The 23691-nt window shown below is 31.6% G+C and overlaps 3 protein-coding genes across 5 annotated transcripts; 2 read left to right on the forward strand and 1 right to left on the reverse strand.

Annotated features, from left to right (window-relative positions):
* Positions 1-6: 6 nt before the first annotated feature.
* On the forward strand, positions 7-629 carry LOC108729695 (actin, alpha skeletal muscle). Its single transcript, XM_018458896.1, has one exon. The coding sequence runs from the start codon at positions 52-54 to the stop codon at positions 373-375; it is 324 nt and encodes a 107-aa protein (XP_018314398.1). The 5' UTR covers positions 7-51; the 3' UTR covers positions 376-629.
* A 3902-nt stretch (positions 630-4531) lies between these two features.
* Positions 4532-6228, forward strand: LOC108729693 (actin, muscle). Its single transcript, XM_018458894.1, has 2 exons — positions 4532-4712; positions 4975-6228. The coding sequence occupies exons 1-2, from the start codon at positions 4587-4589 to the stop codon at positions 5977-5979; spliced, it is 1131 nt and encodes a 376-aa protein (XP_018314396.1). The 5' UTR covers positions 4532-4586; the 3' UTR covers positions 5980-6228.
* Positions 6229-8314: 2086 nt separating this feature from the next.
* LOC108729691 (paramyosin) lies at positions 8315-22894 on the reverse strand. 3 transcript variants are annotated; one of them, XM_018458892.1, is made up of 10 exons: positions 22808-22894; positions 15160-15360; positions 12250-12469; positions 11888-12184; positions 11607-11803; positions 11159-11314; positions 9778-10066; positions 9578-9706; positions 9020-9263; positions 8315-8726 (listed from the first exon to the last, which is right to left on the reverse strand). In XM_018458892.1, the coding sequence occupies exons 2-10, from the start codon at positions 15228-15230 to the stop codon at positions 8704-8706; spliced, it is 1626 nt and encodes a 541-aa protein (XP_018314394.1). In that variant the 5' UTR covers positions 15231-15360; positions 22808-22894; the 3' UTR covers positions 8315-8703. The 3 variants fall into 3 exon arrangements, with proteins under 3 accessions (XP_018314394.1, XP_018314395.1, XP_018314393.1); XM_018458893.1 differs by having other exon boundaries at positions 8316-8759; XM_018458891.1 differs by lacking the exon at positions 8315-8726 and having other exon boundaries at positions 8918-9263.
* Positions 22895-23691: the final 797 nt, after the last annotated feature.

Here is a 23691-nt window from a genome sequence, read left to right on the forward strand (position 1 = left end):
AACGAGAGGTTCCGCACACCAGAGGCTCTCTTCCAACCTTCCTTCCTGGGTATGGAATCTTGCGGTATTCACGAGACCGTCTATAATTCCATCATGAAGTGCGACGTCGATATCCGTAAGGATCTCTACGCCAATAATGTCCTCTCCGGTGGTACTACTATGTATCCCGGTATCGCCGATCGTATGCAGAAGGAAATCACCGCCCTCGCCCCCTCGACCATCAAGATCAAGATCATCGCTCCTCCTGAGAGGAAGTACTCCGTATGGATCGGTGGTTCCATTTTGGCTTCTCTATCCACCTTCCAGCAGATGTGGATTTCCAAACAGGAGTACGATGAATCTGGCCCTGGCATCGTCCACCGCAAGTGCTTCTAAACAATTACGCTCGATGCTATTCACTATTATTATTGTTATTATTGCTACACCTTTTCCTAAATTGTACCGTACACTGCCGCATCGCTTCGTCTAGTTGGATCTCCGTTAGTCGAATATTCTATTGTCGTAATTATTGGTCCGTGGCGGCAAGTCTTTTATCAACAACTATTATACGAGCATATACGTCATCTTTTGTATATAAGTTTACGTCTATGGAATAAATCAATCTTATATTCTCTCTTACATTCGTGCAATTCGTAATTTTCATTTTTCAATACCCTTATTTACATAAATACTGATCAATATTAATACTTAATTGGATTAATAGTTTACACGCCTGCGCGCGTGTGTGTGAAAAGGGACATACTTTTTTTTTATTTATATAAACCAGCTTTGTGGCTTATGACTTAAATAAATTAATCATTTAATCAATTTAATAACAAAAATGATCTATTACTCTCTTGATTTAAATGAATCTTTTTTTAAATTTATATTAACTATCGATAAAAGTTATAAAATTGAGGTGTAAAAAGTTATAAAATTATTATAAACTTAGAAGTACACACTTAGATGCCTTGTAAATCATAATTGATAGCTGGGATTCCACGAAAGAAACAAAGATACTAAAAGTTATAAGAAACAAAGATACTAAAAACATTGCCTTCCATAAAAATCTGCTTATTAAAGTTTTACAATGTTATTGTATAACGAGATAAAATTATACTAACGATAAATATGAAATTAATTTAATAGTATTTGATAGTATTTGAAATTTGTGCATAATAATGATATAAAATATGCATGTAGTGCATGAGTGCATGTTGTTGTATATATTGCATGATCAAAATAAAAAGTATTTATTATAATTATTGTTTGTTCTGTAGATAAACTAAAGAAAAAGTAGCACTAGCGCCCTTGCAGATATGAATTTAGTAGAGCAAAGATGATGCTTCCGTTTTTATATTCGTATTTTCAGCGGCTCGAAATAAAGACGTGTGCCATATACCTCAGAACTTGTTTTCTCGTCGGTTCTCTCACCAAAGTAGTACAATAATAAACATTACTTTTTATTAATATATTAGAAATTTGATTTAAAACTAAAATCACAATTATAATGCAACTATAAGTTTCTCCAAAGGAGGATATAACTTTTTTCGTGACCCATTCGGGGATCGTTTTATTTCTATATTTTCTTTTGCATTCTTCTTTAATGAAAACCGAAAATTATAATAATGACGTTACAGTTTAGGAAAAATTAACTAAAAAAAAACACTAAAAAAAAGTTAATAAAATCCTTATTCACATCGTAAGGAATCATCAGTTATGCTTCGATTGTTTAAAAACTATATATATAATTCCGAGAGTTGAATCAATAACTCTAAATAATTTTTAAACGATTTAATCATAAATGACAACGATTTCGTAACAATATGAATAAAAATTTTATTAACCAATGTATATCAATATTTCTTAAGTGTAGCGTCATTATTATGATAATTTTTAGTATCTATGAAGAAAAATAAATAAGGTAATGTAGAAATAAAACAATCCCCAAAATTGATCGTGTAAAAGTGAAAGTTGTACCCTCCTTTATCTCTCAGATCATTTTTAATTCTGTAGTAAGATGTATAGACACAGAAATAAACGTGCGTTACCCGTATTACATACAGTACGACAATATTACACGAAATGTAAAACATAATCAAGATTACATAAAATATGATCCAAGATGTTTTAAACATCTGGCTGCATTCCAAACGCTTAAAATTCAAGGTATAATTTTGTGATATCACACATTTCTTCAACAGAAACAATATAATATTTTATTGTATAACATCGCTAGAAATACAAGAGAAATACTAGAGAAAGGTAATTGCATTGATGTGTTAAATAGGTCAATTGTATTACATATTCTCATACGAGGAATAAAAAATAATTCTTGCGAGCGCTTCAATTGCTACCAGATTCTATAATTACAGTAGTCATGAATTCTTCCGTTTTTAAATCTCAACAAATTAATGACGTATATCTAGTCAAATTTTACTGATAAAAGTGAAAGGATTTAAAATTTTTCCAATAGATGCGATCATAATCTTTCTAGCTAATTAAATCCTCCCAAGAGATTTTATTTTCTAATTTTTCTTCTTTCGAAATAAAAAAACAGAATAACATTCACCTTTAGTGTTTTTCCTGGTAAAGATCAGCCTTTTTCGTATTCGTGCTGAAGTCTTGATGATGAACGTAACGATGTCGAGTAAGAAGTATTCAACAATAAAAGGTGCGCCCTTACGGGGTTGAAACTCGGCAATGCGAATCAACATCAGCATCGGCTTAGCCGACGATGAAAGGTAGAAGAGGGGATCTTTACGATGGCTCAAGCAAGCGAGTTGCCCCGTGCACCTGCCAATTATAACAAATTTGCCGTTTTGTCCGTTAGCTGCACTGATATTCTTTTCTGCTTATATATTTGAGTATCATATTATATCAACAGATTCTGGGAGCGCTGCCAATATTAATAACACGTGCCAAGAATTAGTGAGTTATTATTCTTGGCAACGCAATCTTGATCATTTAATAAATAATCTCTGTTATATGAAAGAATGACAACTAAAGGCGAAAGTATTTATCTTTCAGGTAATTAATACGTCACTAATTAAATCTGTTACTCCATTTTAAAGAAAAAGATTCGTCTTTTGCATCGTAAAATCACAATTTTGTTTGAAAAATACAGGACAAGGTGTCGCTTCAGGATTCTAAACTCATCATAGCAAACTAATTATCCTGCAAAGTTTACTTTTCCGAAATCCAAATATTTCAAAAAGCTTTCTTTCGTGTTTAAAAGTTCAATAATTCGAAGTTTATTCTTTCAAGATTAAATATTTTTAATTTGTACTTTTTAAGACTTAATCCTCAGTAGAGTCTTTTAAAGTTCGCTTTTTTTAAACACAAATTTTTTTTATGTTTTGCTTGAATCTCCATTAGTGTCTCTCTATAATCGTTCTTTTAATTAAGCTTTATCACATCCTATCTTTTAAAATTCTATTCGTTGAATCTCGTTTACTTTCGACCCTTCCAAATTTTATTCTTTGTTTTTCCCTTAAAGCCTCATTTCTTCACCGAGGCCCACGATAACAATGGACGGCCCTGTCGCGTAACGAGTCCTTATTTGGATCCAGAGACCGTCGGTCACCACCGCGTCGACGTCGTCACCACCGCCGTAGCAAGATGCTTCGGCGTCTTCTCTCTTTTTCTCACTCCTCTCTCTTTCCACCGTTGCTCCTCTCTTTAGGGCGAACTAAGGATTAGCTTGACTAGAATGGGTGGCGCGGGCTCTCAGCCCGACATTAACGCGAACAGCCGATTTCCATGTAAGGGGCGGATTGCTATTTTCGGCCGCTGACCGATATGGATAAAGGGACCCCACGGAGCCGGTACCACGCCACTTGCCGCTCTCGCCAGCCTCTTGCACGACGTTATACGCGACATGATATCTCATTATTCCTATAAACGATCGCGAATCTGTTTGGTTCACATTGATCTACTTGGTGCACGCGCATCGAAAATCTCGATTTCTGACACTGTCTTCTAAATTTCGTTAAAATCGCGAAGATCTTTAGTATCAGTTTACAGGATCTGTAGTGATTCGAATAAATGGTACTGAGTTAAAGCTGAGTTAGAGTTTTAGCTCAGTGAGCTTTTAAGTGTCAGGATAATTGATGGGAAGCATCTCCAGGACCGATCAGATTGATAATTTTCGAAAATTCTCAAGGAGAATTGTGAGAATTGAGTGAGGTTTGCGTAATCGTATATGACGTAAAGTGATATCTAGTGACTGTGAATAAGTGGATGTGGATGAACTCAATAATAGTTATAAAGCTAAAAGAATCTATTAACAGCTTTCTACCATCCTGAGCTTTATAACCAAAATTGATTCTGATATTTTTTTCATTCATTAAAAAATATAAACAGAACAAATTTCCAAATTTATTCTGAATATTTCCAAAGTAATGTAGAATGATTATATAACTTTTCTATTTATAGTTCAACTATTAACATATACAAATTGTAATCATTAATTCCATGAGTTAATATATTGATCGCGAATTTAATTACATTTTATTATCTTAACAATAGCGACTTATCTTGCAATATTCTTCTGCATTTTGCGGTGTGTATTCGCAGAAAGTAACAGAAAGTAACGGCCAACCAAGATGTGTGACGATGATGTTGCGGCACTAGTCGTGGACAATGGTTCCGGTATGTGCAAGGCTGGATTCGCAGGGGATGATGCACCGCGCGCTGTATTTCCTAGCATCGTCGGCCGCCCTCGTCATCAGGTTGGTCAAAACATTGGATTCTCATTTAGAGAAGCCAGTCGTCGATTTATTTAATTTAAATATTATGATCAATATAGTAACATTATATCAACTTATATTACCTTTTATATCATTATATATATCTCGTATATTATCCTAGCATTTTTATGTTACAATTTTAAAAAAATAATATAGTATATATATATATATGATATTTTTTAACGTATACTTCGACTAAAACTAAGAAACATTTTTAGCTAGATTATTCTCCATTTGTTTACAGGGTGTGATGGTCGGTATGGGTCAAAAGGACAGCTATGTTGGCGATGAGGCGCAAAGTAAGAGAGGTATATTGACATTAAAGTATCCTATAGAACATGGCATTATTACTAATTGGGACGACATGGAGAAGATTTGGCATCACACCTTCTACAATGAATTGCGTGTTGCACCGGAGGAACACCCTGTCCTTCTCACCGAAGCACCCTTAAATCCAAAAGCTAATCGCGAGAAGATGACGCAAATCATGTTTGAAACCTTCAATAGCCCAGCCATGTACGTCGCCATTCAGGCCGTCCTTTCCCTATACGCCTCCGGTCGTACCACCGGTATCGTCCTAGACTCCGGTGACGGTGTCTCTCACACCGTACCCATCTACGAAGGCTACGCCCTTCCCCATGCTATCCTTCGTCTGGACTTGGCTGGTCGCGATCTTACTGACTACCTCATGAAGATTCTTACCGAGAGAGGTTATAGCTTCACTACCACGGCCGAGAGAGAAATCGTTCGCGACATCAAAGAAAAGCTCTGCTATGTCGCTCTGGACTTCGAACAAGAAATGGCCACCGCTGCCGCTAGCACCTCCCTCGAGAAAAGCTACGAATTACCTGATGGTCAGGTCATCACCATCGGTAACGAGAGGTTCCGTTGTCCTGAAGCTCTTTTCCAGCCTTCCTTCTTAGGTATGGAATCCTGCGGTATTCACGAGACCGTCTACAACTCCATCATGAAGTGCGACGTCGATATTCGCAAGGATCTTTATGCTAATACTGTTCTTTCTGGTGGTACCACCATGTATCCCGGTATCGCTGATCGTATGCAGAAGGAGATTACCGCCCTTGCGCCCTCAACTATCAAGATCAAGATCATCGCTCCCCCCGAGAGGAAGTACTCCGTATGGATCGGTGGTTCCATTCTGGCTTCCCTGTCTACGTTTCAACAGATGTGGATATCTAAACAGGAATATGACGAATCTGGTCCTGGCATCGTCCACCGCAAGTGCTTTTAAAGACGTGTCCAGAATCAATCACGTTCACCAATCACATTCATCCTTCATCACGGTTCTTCTTTGTCTCTTCTTCGTCTCTTTCTCAACGCACACAATCATACTTCATTACATTATATTCATTACGACATAGAAAAACGCGAGAAAAGAAGAGGAAGAGAAGAGAAGGATGAAGAAAGAGAATGGGAGAGAGAGAAAGAGAGAAAGAGAGAGAGAGAGATAGGGGAAAATTAGGTATAAAAGATGACAGAATAAGACAGTTATTCAAGTGCCTTTATGCTACACATTTACCAAACTGTATTAAAACTACATATCTATTTTTATTTCTTTCTTTATTATAGTTTATATAACACGACTGTATGTTTACGAACATTAATTAATTTATTGATATTATAGTCTCCACAACCCGAGAAACAAGTTTTTCCTCGGTCCAACATGGATCATCACACACATATACATACATTACATACGTATTGTACGTGTATATGAAGATACACACTCGCTTGCTGATGATTGCATAAGTGACATTTGCGACATTTGTAAGGGTAATTATCGACAAAGGATACGGACGACCATTGTCGACCACATCAATGTCTACTCATTGTTGCCCGGCGGATCGTTCTTCTTATTGTACCTTATATCAATGTAATTAGAATAAAATCATATGTTATGTAATAACTATATATTTTAACCTATATAAACAATCCTGTTCCAAAGTTGCTTTTACAATGGTAATTTTGCACGTATACGCATTGTCTGTGACTTTAAAGGAGAAATTCATCACCTTCGTACGATCGTAGAATGTATTATATAACCCCATTTTTCACTTTACGCTTAAACGATTAGTCATGACGTCTCATGTTTTTATATTAACAATGCTTTTTCAAAAAAATGAAATATATTTAAATATCCTGAATACAAAATGGATATTGATATTTGTATATTCGGGATAATCAAAGCGCAAACTGATAGCTCGAAAATCCATTTTTATTTGACGATACGATATGATTTGTATTATGATTGCATGAGATCTTAAAAATCTTAAATTCTTGAGTCTCTTTTTAAAACAGATAATATAAAAAATTTTTTCATTCCAGCAATTCTGTATTCTTTTCACACTTTTTTTTATTTCTTTCTAAATAAAGGAGTATAATATACGAGATAAAGTATATTAAAACAGATCGATTTCACTAGCTGATCAGCAGCGGAAAATTTAATCAAGATCAAATGCTATAAAATATATACACGTACAGTCGTGAATACTGAGGATGTCACACTTTTTTTCGGTTTTCAGAATACGTAAAAGTTTTCAGAGTGCGATTCAATAGAGAACCTCTAATCAGAGTGGCGACTAACACTTGTGATTGGTTTATCATGTTTTAGCCATTCCCGTTTTTTCAATTATGTTTCTACCATCCCAGTTTTTCAATTATATAATTATTGATTTCTAAATTTTGCATTTATGTTAAAAATCCTCAAATTAGAAAAAAAAGTAATAAATAGACCTTGTACATAAAATAATGTTATTTATTGCACATTATTGCACATTGTAATATTATTTAATGCAATTAAATTAAAATTAAGTTAAATTAAATTATTAAATCTAAAATGAAACTATTTTATTTAAAATTCTTTTAAATCCCAATTCAACGATCCTTGCTTGTTCCATTCCATTTTATTTACTAAGATACGAGCAATAAATCACACAAAATTCCAATAGTATTCTTATAATATTTTCATAATGACACTTCAGTTATATTCTTGCAAGATTCATGTTACATGCGCGCAAAAGTCACGTAACCTACGCGCAAGATTCATGTAACATGCGTGTAAGAGTCATGTAACATACTTATAAGATTCATGTAGCATAGGTGTAAGATTCATGCAAGATTCTTGATTTATTTACAGGTATCGTTTGCGATATATTCTTATACAATCTTGTATGTTCCTGTCCGAAATTTGTATGTAAAAATTTTCTTAGGAGATCTTACAAGAATTTTTCTTGTAAGAATTTGCAACAGGGTAGTATATACAGTAATTCTGATTGAATTATTTGAGCATTAAAAGATCTAGCTTTGACCGTCACGATCATTACTCCTATTTCGTTTTGTTATATATATCCTATCTCTCTCTGACTTTTTCCTGAATTGTAATGAATAATGATGAAATATTACTGAATTTCATATGGATATTTATATCAATTGACCCACTTTCAGTATTATTTCATTAAGATTTCATTATAATTCATTAAAACTTCATTAAGATTTTATTACTGTTTATTAAGACTCAAGATTTAATTAAAATTCATTAAGATTTTATTAACAGTTTAATACAAAATATTGTTATATTTAGCTTCACATTGGTACAAAAATACAATGCATGTATTAAAATGCATGCGAGAAACGACATCATCTAACAGCACTTCTAAAAAGATGAATTCAACACTTTTCGTTGCGATGCAAATTGATTTCCTTATTTTTCAGCAATATATGTATATATTCGAAAATTTATTAAAGTGTAAGGTTTTGTAGTAAAAACAAATTACTTTGTTAATTTGGCGCACTAATAATCGCGCAGTATTATAATTCACTCTCATTTGCCTGTATTACGAGTTTCAATTGTTATATTATTAAAGTGTATTACAATTTGATTATAATGATGATGATGAAATGCTGAAGGTGCCGCATGTTAATTCACTAAGGATGAAGATGGCCGTCTGACTGAGATTTAACTCAAGCCAACCTGATGATCTGAGAATCAAATGGCTTATTTTATGGACACAACTAAAACAAACAGTTTGTGCAGTAGAGAAATTAATACAGTGAATAGTTATAAAACGAAATATTTAAACCTGAGTTTGGGTGATTGTAAGGAAACATAAAAAAAGAAATAAATTACAAAATAGAATTTTTAGTATTTATGAAATTTTATATTGTCATAGTAAATAAATGCAATTAATCAGAATGCTTTAAAAATCTATTGACTTGAGGTCAATTGGAGGGTACATTGGTGATGTGACTCATGAAATCCGATGGAGGCTTACCGTCTGGCTTTCTGGTTTCGGATTCGTTTGGATTCTTATAATTCTCCGGGAGTGGATGAGGACCCGGATGAGTCAGATCCAATGCCTTATCCTGAACCACCTTGAAAGAAGCCTTGATGTTGTCTAAAGCGTTTCCCAAGCCTGTTTTAATCTGATTGAATTCTTGCGTTACTAAGGATAAGCGGCCGAGCAGATAGTTCAAGTTTTTATCCACTTCCGTCATACGTTTCGTTATTTCGCCTACCTGCAGAAATCGAAATATTTAACCGATTAATTTTGCAATCTTTGGCAAGTATTTAAATAAATAAATTCAAAATAATATACATTGAATGTTATTAAGAATGAATATCAAATTGCCATTATCTAACTATGTTAAATCTGCCACAAAAATACGCTAAAATATGCAAAAATGAATGCTAAATGAATTTAATGTACATTCAAGTAATAAATGAGATGATTATTAATAAATCAATGCAAATTTAACTGCTTATCTAATTTATTTGAGAAATTATATTAATTTTCATTATTTTAGTCTAAATGTATCATATATTTTATTACTTTATTCTCCATTCCACCCATAGTGGACGTTGTGCCATTAACATAGGCTTCATTCTGTTGATGCAGTTTATCTAGAGCTCGAGCGCTTTCTGTCATCTGCTGATACATTACATTGATCTGCCGCCAAACCTATAACGAAGCTGGTAACAACAAATCTTGGCAACGACTAGATCAATAATTAGCAAATATCAAATTTTTACTTTGTTCATTTCCTGTTCCATTTTACTGGTAAGATTCGCTAAAGCACCGTTTTGATTATCCATGATATCATTTGAGATTCCATCAAACCTTTGACTAAGAGTACTATTAATATTAACGCCTTGAGTCTTCACCAAATCGCCCACTTCCAGCAGAATCTGATGTACACCGTATTCCACCCTTTTCTTCGTGTCCAGCACATGATCGGCCATAGAAACCATCACGGACTGACCCTTTTCCAGATTCTGTAGTTCCTGATTAACGCGTTCAGCATTATTGGCCAGATTCATCCTGTTAAAGAAGCTCATTAATTAAAATGAAGGGTTACGTAGTATATTCCTAACTTGAATCATCGTTAATTTTAATGATTAATATCTCGATTATCGGGGCAAAGCGATACTTTTCTGCCAGATTCTTTTGTTTCATGCAACGCGTCGAATGAGCCTAATTTCATCAAAATGGAAGTAGAAGAGGGAATTATAAATTACCACAAATTATTTATTTATCCTCTCAGATATCAATTCATTTCAGTTCATTTCAATCTAGCTCCAGACTCTAAAACGCGAACTCGGATAAATTAAAATGAATTGCAAATTTTAGTTCATTTCAATCCATTCTCGTTTACTAGGTTACCAGTAACATCACAAATTAAATTGCTTAGCAATTTAATAATTAGATGCTTAATTGGCATCATTTTAAGAAGACCTTATATTGGAAATCTCGCACGGAATGCTAGAGATGTGGGTTCGACTTCTGACCGAGGTAATATTTTTCGCAACAAATTTATTTACAGATTTTTAATACATTAAGGTCTTCTTAAAATGATGCCAATTGAACATCAAATTATTAAATTACTAATCAGTTTAATTTATGATATTACTATGATAGTTCAGTTGCGTTTCTAAGTCCGGAAAACCAATCCAGCGTGCAATTCGAAAGACTACAAACATGGTATCTATAAATTCACATGAAATTATTTAAAACACTCAAGATCCAGTTTCGACCAGTATAGGCGTTTCTTTTTATTTATTATATATTCATATTATACGATCCTAATAAAGCGTTTATTTTGGGCATTAAACTTTATTATCGGTAAAAATCTATTTAATAGTATTAATTTGACATCATGACAATCGAGCGTTGGACGTTAACGGAAATAATTCACCCATAACTTCTTCTGACTTATTTCTTATTTAATATTTCAAATATTTTCGGAATCTATTTTATATTTTTTATTTTAAATAAAAGTCATCAGTTTTTTTATCGACTCCTACAATTTATATTTTAAATAAATTGTATTAGTTATTTTATCGACCCCTGCTCAAAAGTATTAGAAAGCAACCATGCTTAGTCTCATCATGCCATAAGATCAGAATCATTTACCGTAATGTTGTCACTAAATCCTTCGTTTCTTCTTTACTCTCTGTTATTCTATCCACGATATTATTAATGCCCCGTGTAAAAATGTCCTTTAACGCGTGCTTTGTTTCCTGCAACGTAGCTTGCGTTTCGTTGTGAAGCGCCTGAACTTCTTTTATCCTGCATTGTAAAGCGACAATTAGTGTCAAAGTGTTACAAGTATGTTACATGTTCTCATAATCTCGCGGAGAATATCCAAACTGATATCAAAAAATGGTGAAAAAATTTTAATAAAACTTTAATTAAGTTTTAATGAAATTTTAATGAAATTTCGACGAATTTTTTTTAGTAATTTCATCAAAATTTCGTCAAAATTTCATCAAATTTAATGAAACCTCAAGTTCATCGAAATTTTATCAAAATTTTATTAAAATTTTTTCACTAAAGAAGAAAATCAAGTACAAAATATTACCTAGGTAATTCTCGTAATCTGTCAGAAGTGCTTTCCAATAGCTCTTGCATTTGCTCTAATGTTCTGACATGATTGTCAAAGGTTGGAGATAAATCCAATTGCCTTTCTGATGGTCTCTCCTGAATGTTTTGCGTTATCTGTTTTATCTTTTCTAAAGATTTTTCGAGGTCTCCGATCTTGGCGGCTACATGTTGCACCTATCGGCTCAAAATATATTTATATTGCTTTTACAACAATTTTAGCGAGGAAAATATATATTATTTTCATTATAAATAAGTCACCTCCGAGAATATCGTATGCGTCTTCTCCATCAGCGTAACAGATTCTCTATTCATCTTTGCTATATTATTATGCAGACCTTCTTTGAATCTTGCAACCTCTCCCATCAAGTTGCTCTCTATGCCACTTAACTTATTGAGAACGTCAGAAAGACTATCCGGAGCAGATGTAACTTCCGCACGACTGTTTATCTCTCCTACCTTACTTTCGATATTCGTGAGCCAACCCTCCAAGCGATTCTCTAGATCTTCTAAACTGTCCACGGTTTTTTGCATCTGTATACGCTCTCGTTCATCCCTCTACATAAAAAAACAACATCAGCCCTCTAAAAATTAATTTCTTATGTTTTGTACAATGAAATCACCTGTGCGATTAGATGTTCTATTCCTGTGATCTTCTCATCTAACTTGATCAATTGCAGTTTCAGACTGTCTACAACGGTTACACGTTTTGTCAGAATAGTTATTGTCTTTTTCAGTTGCTCACCCAGCTGCCGTTCTCTCGCTTCATGTCTTTCAAGTTTCTCTGTGTTCTCTCGCATCATATGTACTAGGCTCAACATAGCATCTTTAATGTCTTCATGACTGTAAGGATTGATATGATCATTTATAAGACAAAATAAACATGATGTCAGTATAAAATAAATTTTATTTGAAAGAAACCTTGATGAAAAATTTTTCTTAGAACTTTATATATTTTTTTTCTATATACAAATAGATTTTCTATACATAAATATCAAAATCTTCCTTAATTTGTCTATATTTTTAATTTTTTAGAAAATTTCTCAAATTTTTTATACAATATATGTATTTGAAATACTTTTTAAAAACTGTATATCTTTTTTAGAACTCTTTACATATAATGAGAAATAAAGATTCCAAAACGATCAGATATCTCAGAAAGTGTTTGTTAATGGAAAAATGTTTCAAACACAAATTGTTGAGTTTAAAAAATTGATTGGTGATATTTATTTGAACATTCTCAGTAAAAATAATGTTACATGTAATGTACTTTTTAGTTGCAATGTCAGCTCAACAAGATAACTGTAATATAACACACTACCCATACAGCACCGATTATTGCGGAAAATTTTCAGAAATGGATAAATGTTCACCATTACACAGTCAGCCCCAAATGACTTCCGAGACCTTGACCTTGAACCTCAAGAAGGTCAAGGTCACTGATCTTTTCCGTCGCTCGCTATTTGTTAAAAAGTTATCAACGAAACAATTTGTATACACAGAATTTTGGAACACAAAATACATGAGATCATTCTCGTTTCACATAATGTTTATATTCAACACATAAATAACATTTTGCCTATATTTCACTTTAAAAATATTATATTTCAGGGGGGAGAGGGTGTGAGAGTCGAAAGTGAGAGTCGCGCGCCCCTTTGCAGGGGGGAAGAGGGGATGAAAGTCGGGATTGATAGTCGTGCGCTCCATTGCAGGGGGAGAGAAGAGATGAGAGTCGTACGCCCCTTTGCAGGGGGAAGAGGGGTGAGAGTCGAAATTAGTAATTAAAAGTCGCTCCACCGCTCACTGAGCGCTACTTAATCTTACGGTCCAAACGCGGCATTAGAGAAATAATAAACAGTAATAAATAAGTAAGGAATATGATATTAAAGATTATCGATAATAGACAAGTTATTCTACATTACGAATTATAACATAAATATATTAATCATAGATTAATCCCTTTTTTGCTCAGGGAGAGCTCAGTGAGCGGTTTTCTCTGCTGAACGCAGCCATTGTGTTTACTGAGTTGGATGACTTTGAACAATGTGGATAAGGTCAACAAACTATCTTAAATGGAAACTTCTACTTTTTATTGCATACTTTTTGTAGCTAACCAGAGTTTTTCAAAACACTAAAACAAAATATTTTTTTGTTATGTATGTAGGTTTCGAGTCATGAGGCTTAAAAGTTACGGTACTGACAACATTAACATTATACAAGTTATCCGATTACGATTAAAACCATTTTAAATGTTCAGAGTCATGATCTTGACATCATATGTGAAAGTCATATCCATTGGAGGTTGTTTCTCGTGCGTTCATTTTTATTAAAATAACAAAAAATAAATCATTATAATTCGAGATGTACTTAAGCGGAAAAAAAATAAATACAGATAGACACAGACTAACGCCAGTGTTGCCAGATGCTCACTGGCCGTACTCTCCACTCCCTCCCAGTCGCCTCCATATACCAAACAAAATGGAAAATTGCATTCTTTTCACGGCTGTATTTTCCTAATTAAATGGTAAAAGATTATCACATTTTTTCACAATATCCGTTTCATGTTCTTCCATCGCATGCTCGTTTTTTTATTAACATATCACTGCTAGTTTAGGTCCTGCAAAAATAAACGCGACATTTTCATGAATTTTGTATAGGCAACACGTATGAAAAGTGCAGCTTTAATTGCTTATATTTCAGTCATTGAAACGGTCGAAGGGTCAATCTCAATGTAATTACACAAGCATGTCAAAGTCTTCTAGGACAATATCTCAATTTCAAGAAATTCTGTTTTCATTTCGCGAGTATAGTACCTTAACAAAAAAATATTTTGTTTTGGAAAGCTCTCGATGTCAGCTACAAAAATATTATGTAAGTAAAAAGTAGGAGTTTCCATTTAAGATTATTTCTTGACCACGCGCTTCAAGATAATCCAAAGCTCAAATAAATATCATCAGTTAATAAATTTTTAATTCTACAATATTTTTCTTTGAAACATTTTTCCATTTAAACCAATACCTTCTGAGATAATTAACCTTTCTGGAAGTTCTTTTGCCTCTCACTGTATATACATACTGAATATGCATATTGCATACTGAAATATTTTAACAAAGGAACACAACAAAATGTTTCAATTTTAATAATCTTTGGATATATTAAAGTACAGACAAAAATAAAACATACGCATTTTTTGTAAGTACTTAATCGTAAGTACTTAATCGTTAAGGGAGTAAAAGTTTTCGTAAAAAAAAAAAAAGATTTTTAAAAACATATACACCTCTTATTTTTGTCTATATTTTAACATATCTAAAATTTATTAAAATCGGAGAGGGACACTTAATTGTGTTTCCTAGTAAGATTTCTCATTCTATAATTTTCGAAGAAAATTTATAAAATCTGAAGTTTAAAGTATTTTTTTTTTTAAATCTTCATACATTCAAAATATGAAAGATTCTTAAAAATATTATAACATATGAGCATTTTTTCACCAGAAAGGAGTGCACGTTTATCAAGCAAATTAATCGGATACATACGTTATTTCTCTGGTGTTGCTAACATCGACACAAAAGCAATAGAAGAGTATCAAAAGAATAGGCAGTTTCATTGTCCTATTAGCGTTGTTTGCCCAGGGAACTGTTATAAAGCTGTACTCTGCAGTGTTGTTTCGCTCGTAGCGTTAGTCTTCAAGTTGATTGAAGAGGTCTCTTTGATGATACAATGGGCACTGATAAAATCTGATCGAAAAGACAATAGGAAATCAATGAACTTACACCGTAGATAACGAATAAAGATGCCAGTATTTCTGTAGAGTATAATGTTCTTCCTTCCTATGTTTAATTGAATGCACTGCCGCGATAAGAAAAAACGCAGGTCACTAAAGATGACCCTAAGAAATCGTAGAGAGAAATCATCACGCACAATAAATTACTCTTAATCATCAGTGACGTTTGTATAGATCACAGTTTTGTATTCTGTATTTTAGTATATACAGTAATGTACCACGTAATTAGAATAGGTTCTAGTACCTGTTCCAATGAAAATAAAAATAACAAATTGAATGGTAAATAATCCGGGAAAAAATGTTTCATATATGTATAATTATATAAAAAATTGACATATTTTATATACAATTATATATAATTATATAAATCCATATTTATGTAACATTTTTTCTTGGGAATGTATATTTCTCTATTGCTCATTTTTTTGTAAATGCAACGATGTACTAAAAAAGTGCGATTACATTTTTTATATCTTTTTCTTTAATGGACTTATACATTTTTTATATAAATAAATAATAGATCCTTTTGAACATTATATATGCATAAAGGTCTTAGGGAAGATGATCGAAAAAGGAATATTTCGATCGGCGAGACCTTATTTTCGTATATTTGGACATGAAATATTAAATACACGACGAACGACGCCAAAAAATTAAGAGATCAAATTTGGTATTCTATCCACCAAAAATAGGCAATTTTCAAAAAAGTATAGTAATTTCGTAAAAATAATCATAATAAAATGATCTAGAAAACATTGAAGCTTGAAGTCTTTACTTTTCAGATTAATAGTTTAGATAACGATTTTTTATGGATTACACAGATACAAATAAAAATTCAATTAAAATTTTTTATGAACTTTGCAAAGTTCTATAATGTAAATTAAAAATAATAACTTTCACAAAAAGTGATTCTTTATCTTTGATTTTCGTACTTGTTGATTTTACCGAATATTTAACATTATAACAAAAAGTATCTTTTTGTCTTTGATTAAAGAAAACAAAGTATCGCTCGATATTCTTTTAAAAATGAATAGAAAGATCTAAGTTTTTTCTTTAAAGTGCACGTATATCGTTTTTTCGATAAAAAGAAACTTTTTGTATGTAAATTTTGCTTATAAATGATTTACTAAAAATTAAATGATTGATACATTGGCTGTGTTTAGCAGAAAGAGCAGCTGTACAAATAATTACAAAATTCTTTAATATACATATAATTGTTTCTTGCTGTCATTCTTCCGCACTAAATCTAAAATATTTAATTGTCTATGTTATCTATCTATCTACCACCTTATCTATCCATCTATTCAATACTTTTATCTACTTATCTACGTTATATATTGATTTATTGACATTACTTATTTATCTACTTAAGTTATCTATCCACCTGTCGTATTTTATTATGATTGTGAGAGATTATCCCATACAACTCAGTTTGAAAGGATGTCTAAAGGACGTCTATATCATAAAGATGTTCATATCATAAAGATGTCCATATCATAAGGATGTCCATATCATAAGGATGTTCTCAAGACGCCGCTCAGAGAACTGTGTTCTGTAGGATTTATTTTAATAAATATAATTGAAAAAATAATTTTAATTTCATTTCTTTTTTCATGATATTATTTTTAGTTTTTTCATTGTGTTTTTGAACATTTTTATTTTGATATGTTTACGTAAAAACATTGCATTCTAATTTTACTTATCTTTTGTGATATTATTTTTAATTCTTTTCATTATACTTTAGAATATATTTACAAAATGGTTTTGCGTAAAGATATTTCAAAATATACTTGATGCCTTTTCTTACAGTTTTAATATCTTTTCCAGTGGATATTTACTACACTACAAATACTCGAATACAAACCCAGCTAACGCTAAATATTCCTGAAATATTCAGAAAAGGTTCCTAAAGTCCCAAAAACATTTCAAGAGTATTCCGGAATATTCCCAAATTTTTACGGAATGTAAAAGCAATATTCAAATATCGGTTAAAAATTTCATTTATATATTGTTACATATTCCGAGAATGTTCCATATATATTGTGCAAAACTTTAATTTTTCCAAAAATTCTGGGTCCGGTCGTCTCTGAATCAGTTTTCAGACAAAATTTTGCTTTGAAAAACACACTTCACACTTTCACCTTGGAGCCCAATTTTGGGGCTTACTTGACAGACGAAATGCTTATAGGGAAGAGTGGACTAAATCGGACCTATTTGCAGTTTTTGCTCTCTATAAGGAGTAAATAAAGTCCGATCGTAAAATCGAAGGTGCCATTGGAAAGATCATTTAATTCCTTTCATATTTGCATTAAACCATTTTGACGTATCTCTCACCTGTGTTAAATTATAATGGAAAATGTAAAAACGCTTTTTCCGGTCCTGTCGGCGGAGATGTGTACTGCTCGCTCGCGAATGATTCTCGTGATAGTCGTGATATACATATATGTATAAGGAGTATTCATATAATAATTTGTACGTTTTATCGATATTTGTATATTCTGTGACGATTCTTTCACTGTTCCGTAATATTCAGCATATTGGAAATACGAATCGAACTTTCTACGAATATTTAGCGTTAGCTGGGAACGTTCTAATAACTTCCTGAAATCCTGATATGTTAACGACAATATCATGTTCAAAAAATATTCAGAGTATTCAAACCAAAAGGAAAGTAAAAACGAGAATCAAAGAACATAAAGCTAATATAAGAAAATCAAAAGATTCTCTCACTGTACTATCACAGCATCAGATCGAATGTGGTTACAAAATAAATTGGGATAATGTTCAGGTATTAGATATAGAACCGTTTTTTCAAAAAAAAAAATCACGTCAGAAATGATTTTTATTAAAAAACAAATTGATGGTCTGAACAAGCAGAATGATACGGAAAAATTACCAGAGACATACTTTCCGTTGGTTAGCATAACTCCCTCTACATAATACCATTTTACCCTCTCCTTCGATACATGTTGGATATATAAAGCTGTGGATATATAAAGCTGTGTATCATGATGAGAATTCGGCAGAACATTTTAACGAGTTCTTTGTTACAAGTCATCCACTTTCGACATTAATCCTCATAAGTTGACTGGAACGCAGGTACTAATTTTTATAATTTATAACTCGAAACAAGAATTTTAAACATTGAATTAGTCAAGAAATGTTGTGATCATTAGAATCTGGAAATTTTGCGTTCAATTAATAACGAATTACGAACATTTAGACTGTCGGAAAAATTGTAATAAAAGACAAATTTCTTTGGATATTATTCGAAACTCTTTGAACTAACATCAATATAAAGAAAAAGGAAAAACAATTTTAGTTAACGAGCGTTCTTGCGTAATAATTAGACATGTTAGGAAATGAATAAACTTCGATTAGTCCTAAAACGCACGGAAAGGAACACATTAGCAGTATATATGAAAATAGAATAATAAGAAAAACAATAAATAACTGATTTTTGATTGTTTTTCTTATTATTCTATATTCATATATACTGCTAATGTGTCCCTTGCCGTGCGTTTTCCGAAGTGCATGCGTTATCGACCATGCGAGTAAATCAAGACGATAAGTCAGGGTTACTGCACGACCCTGCGAATCATTGACGAGCAGTGTACCATATATGGACAATAAGAATTGTGTGTATCGACAGTTATAAGTGGCGTAATGGATAAGGTAGACGAGACTCATAACCCTGAGATCCCAGGTTTAAAACCCGGCCGGTAAGTAAAAAAGATGAAAATATATTATAATTAAAAATTAGAATTTATTAATAAAATTAATTGTCTAAAGTTGTAGGCACCGTTGATAAAAAAAATAAATTTAAAAAGATTCTACATCGTTATTTTTTCTAATTTTATTTAAATAATTTTAACATCAAAAACGTTTTTTTAATGTGTTAAAAAAATGTTTCTTCAAATGTTAAATAAACATTTTTTAAGCGTTAAAAAAAATGTTTCTTCAAATGTTACAATAAACGCTTTTTAACCAAAAAAGGGGGACTTAACCCATTATTTTTAACGCGTTTTTAAAAACGTTTTTTTAAATATTTTTAAAAACATATATATTTTTAAAAACATTGTCTGCTGATTGAGTAATCGTTCGGTGAATAGTTTGCATTCCGAAACTCATCGAAAAAAAAGAGCAACTTTATAACTGATAATTAGTATATAGTTTTGTTTAAAAAGTGATTCAGGGATCATTGGACCTGGAATTTCCGGAAAAATTAAAATTTTGTGAAATATATATGGGACATTTTTGAAATATGTAATATAAGTGGAATTTTTAATCGATATTTGAATGTTACTTTTACATTCCGTTTATATTTCGGAACGTTTTGAAATGCTCTTGAAACGTTTTTTTTTAGGATTTTAAGAACCTTTTATGAATATTTCCGAAATATTTAGTTGGACAGTGTAATTATTGCAGTTTATTTGGTTTTGTTTCTTATCATTGTTGAACATCCAACTTCACACATGAATAAAGATCGCATTCGCGGAAATTTGTTAACTACGCGAAGTAATAAAATGTAAGGAGAGTATATTCAACTTTTACTTTTTCGCGACCGTTCATTTTATTTCTACATTCTCTTGTTGATCCAATTAAATTAGTTTTTAAACGATTAAAGTATAACTGACAGCGCTTTCTTAACGTGAATAAGGATTTTATTCCTTATTTCAATGTATCAATTTTTCCTTAAGCAGAATTATTATGATAACTTTCGGTTTTTATGAAGAAAGATACAAAAAAATGTAGAAATAAAACAATCCCAGGAAAAATATATATATATATGGACATATATTATATATAATTATACATAATTGTATATAAAATGTCAATTTTTTATATAATTATATGTAATTATATATGAAATATTTTTTCCCGGGATCCCTGAACGCCGTCGCGAAAAAATTTGTAGCCTCTTTTAAAAATTGTAAAATTTTTTGCAACCTATCAAAAATCAACTCGCAAAGTTATATAGAAATTTTAAAAAATTATATAATAAGAATTCGACAAAAAATTTTTTATAATTAATTCTAAAATATAAGAATTCTAAATTATAAGAATTTTTTATAAAAATTCTAAAATATTTATCAGGGATTAATCTTTAAATTTAAATGGATTGATTTTTAAGTTTTTTACAAGTTTTAAGATGTTTCTAATTAAATTTGGAAGCATTATTAATATTTCAAATCGATTGTGTTAAAGATTCGAAAGTATGCGGCGCACGATCATATTCTGAGATAAATTTATTTAAAAATATATATATGTATTAGTTTAATATCTAACTTCGACCGAAAATCTCGTATTTAGACGATGTATTCACAAAACAATCTTGTTTTTAATTAACATAACTTATTGTTATGTTAATTTTGTATAAATAAAGAATTATTTCTCAAGTTATGACACAGCTTTCAGAGTCTTTCTTCTTTAGATGAAAGTGATGAAGGAATGAAATGTATGGAGCTATTTATAGACATAGATGCCTTCGAAGAGCCATATGGTCCATTATAGCCATCAAGCCATATGTTTCAAGTGTAATACATTCGTTTTACCCTTTATATAAGTACACCAGCAGATTGCAGTTGCACTCCGCCTAGAGAATTCATCAACTCTTTTATTAAAACAACCGAATTTTATTTTAATCTTTGTTGTACAATGCATTGTACAGTTTTATCAAATAAATAGAACGTAATGATATAAATGAGAAACTGACATAAGATATAAATATGAACATATATATGCATATGTGTGTGTTTTTTCCTTATTTTGAAAAATTTAGATATTAAATACTAAAAATTGCCGAATATATATTGGTCCGTAATAATTTTTTACTCAAATACTATCAACTTTACAAAAAAACTGCAAGAGACAAAAATCATTTATTTTCTTCTCATTGAACTCTAAGAATTTTTTCAAAATTTTTTATCAACTTTTTAGTACTGCATTTTCTTATTTTTACCAACATGAGAAAATACGGTATTAAAAAATTCTGAAAAAATTTTCAGAACTTTATAAGAAAAAAATAAATAATTTTTGTCTCTCGCTATTTTTCTGTAAAGTTGATAGTATTTGAGTAAAAAATTATTGAATACCAATATATTCAACGATTTTTAGTAATTAATATTTCGTTAACCATTGCGAAAATTGCAAAATGGTAGAAGACTTTTCGACTCAGTTTAGTCCGCTCTATCTACACAAAAGCGGTTGGCAAAAATTATACGGGACACCCTGTATAGATGTAAGAAGAGTAAAAAAATGTAAAAAATGTTCAAACAGATCATAAGTAACTACTATGTAATAAAAAATAAATTTGTTGTTAAAAATCTTATAAATTAACATTACTTAATGACAACCATCAAAGAAGTAATATATGAATAAAAATAGAAATAAATGAAGTGTGTGTGTGTGTGTGTGTGTGTTATTAAAAATAAAAATAAAGAAATATTTTTTCTTGTTTTAGGTATAAGTTTATTTATTTCGTTATATATAAGTTTATGTTTTTCTGCTCTTTCTTCCAATATTTTTCCTCTTTTGTTTCCTTCCGCACAGAAGCGTATATAAAAATATTATTTTACGTGCAAAAATATTATTTTTACATGCAAAGAGAGTACAACATAATACAAAAGAACAGCTTTGTGATTTATAAGAGCTTATAAACCTAGTTCTATTTTCGCGCGTAATCCGTGTGGTTAAGATATATACATCTTGATGATCAACAGTGATAACAGTATGTTATCCTAGGAAAAAATGTTTCATAAATTATTATAATTATATATAATTATAGAAAAAATTGAAATATTTTATACACACAATTATATATAATTATATATAAAATATGTCCATGTATATAACATTTTTTCCCGGGACGTAATTACTGAAAAAACAAAAATAAAATAAAAATTTGTAAAACGATAAACGAAATATGCACGACTTTCATAGTTCAATCTGGAATTAGCAGCATTTTCGCCAATTAATGATCAAATTCTAAGATTAGCAAACGTTGCGAAAGTTTAGCAAACGTCGCGATATAAAAGAAATATGATTACGATATAAATCACGCTTTTAATATAAAATAAATGAAAATTATACTGATAAAAATATTTAAAAAAGTGATCAGGAGTGATAAAGAAGATCGAAAAAGAGTGAGAGAGAGAGAGAGAGAGAATGCAAACAAAAGAATAAAACGCTATAAAATGCAGTGTAGCAACTAGATGAAAAAGTTCATTTGTCCTTTTTTCGTTCATCTATATAAAAACTGTATAGAGAAAGAATAACTGATGTTTACGACCAAGAAAAACTGGATAATTCTATCGATATCGAGAAAGACTCGATTTTGTTTCGGCGCGAAAAAAGTAGATCAGGATGAGCAAATCTGCGCGATTGATCATTTTACTCACTCTAGCGTGCTTTTTGTCTTCCTCGCGAAAATACACAACACGAATGCAGTCAATTGTAACAAACCGTTTTCCGACGCAACTAGCGGAGATCTGTGAAGAACTGATCTCGCGCTGCCATTATGTAGATATAAGTATTTTTAAAAATCCGCCTAGTCGAATTACTTGCGCGGTGTGTTACCAACCTTCATATTGTACTCTACAACGGGGATAGGAATGTCTTAACACTCAAAGTTAAGCGGGGAGCACAGACTCTTGCATAACGCATAACACGTAATGCATAAGAAAATGTACCAATCAAAGTTCTTCGTTTCCTTCCTTTCCATGAAATAAAGAATTATTCTGATTGGTTGAATTTCTTATGCCTTATGTATTATGCGTTATGCAAGAGTCTGTACTCCCCGCTTTACACGAATATCGGGACATATTTAGAGCATGCTCTCCCCTTAAGGGGATCCTAAAGCGAAGCTCGAACTCCGACGAAGTCACTAGAGGTCGCTGTTTTTCCAGTGCATTGATTTGCATGTCTTTATATACTATCACACCAATATCTCACGCAACCTATGACCTCTTTTACACCGAGCACTTGATACGCGTATTAACTAGAACTTTCTATTAAATTATTTTAATTCCAGCAATGTATTTACAGAATGATGTACTAAATTGGTAGAATATGCATCAAAATGATTAATTAAATACACATATCATATATATGTTTACACGATTCGTCGAAATTAAGATAATTCAATAGAAAGTTACTAGTTAGGCTGTGTTTCAAAATTGACTGCCAGTACTGAAAATCTATAGTTCACGTAACGTAAACTGTAGCAGTGTTGGCAGTAAATTTGGAACACAGCCTTCGTATCCATATCAAGTGCACGATGTAA

The sequence above is a fragment of the Mycetomoellerius zeteki genome, unplaced genomic scaffold, assembly GCF_001594055.1.
Source record: "Mycetomoellerius zeteki isolate Tzet28-1 unplaced genomic scaffold, Tzet1.0 scaffold79, whole genome shotgun sequence".
Lineage (NCBI taxonomy): Eukaryota > Metazoa > Arthropoda > Insecta > Hymenoptera > Formicidae > Mycetomoellerius > Mycetomoellerius zeteki.

What these genes read in the sequence shown, in the direction of transcription:
- LOC108729693 (XM_018458894.1), top strand. Translation starts at nt 4,587, where the DNA reads ATGTGTGACGATGATGTTGCGGCACTAGTCGTGGACAATGGTTCCGGT. An exon ending in TCGGCCGCCCTCGTCATCAG is followed by an intron (nt 4,713 to 4,974) that starts GTTGGTCAAAAC and finishes ATTTGTTTACAG; the next exon opens with GGTGTGATGGTCGGTATGGG.
- LOC108729695 (XM_018458896.1), top strand. Translation starts at nt 52, where the DNA reads ATGGAATCTTGCGGTATTCACGAGACCGTCTATAATTCCATCATGAAG.
- LOC108729691 (XM_018458891.1), bottom strand. Translation starts at nt 15,230, where the DNA reads ATGAAACTGCCTATTCTTTTGATACTCTTCTATTGCTTTTGTGTCGAT. An exon ending in TAGAACATCTAATCGCACAG is followed by an intron (nt 12,185 to 12,249) that starts GTGATTTCATTG and finishes TTTTTTATGTAG; the next exon opens with AGGGATGAACGAGAGCGTAT. An exon ending in GATTTAGTGACAACATTACG is followed by an intron (nt 10,067 to 11,158) that starts GTAAATGATTCT and finishes CTTCTTTAACAG; the next exon opens with GATGAATCTGGCCAATAATG.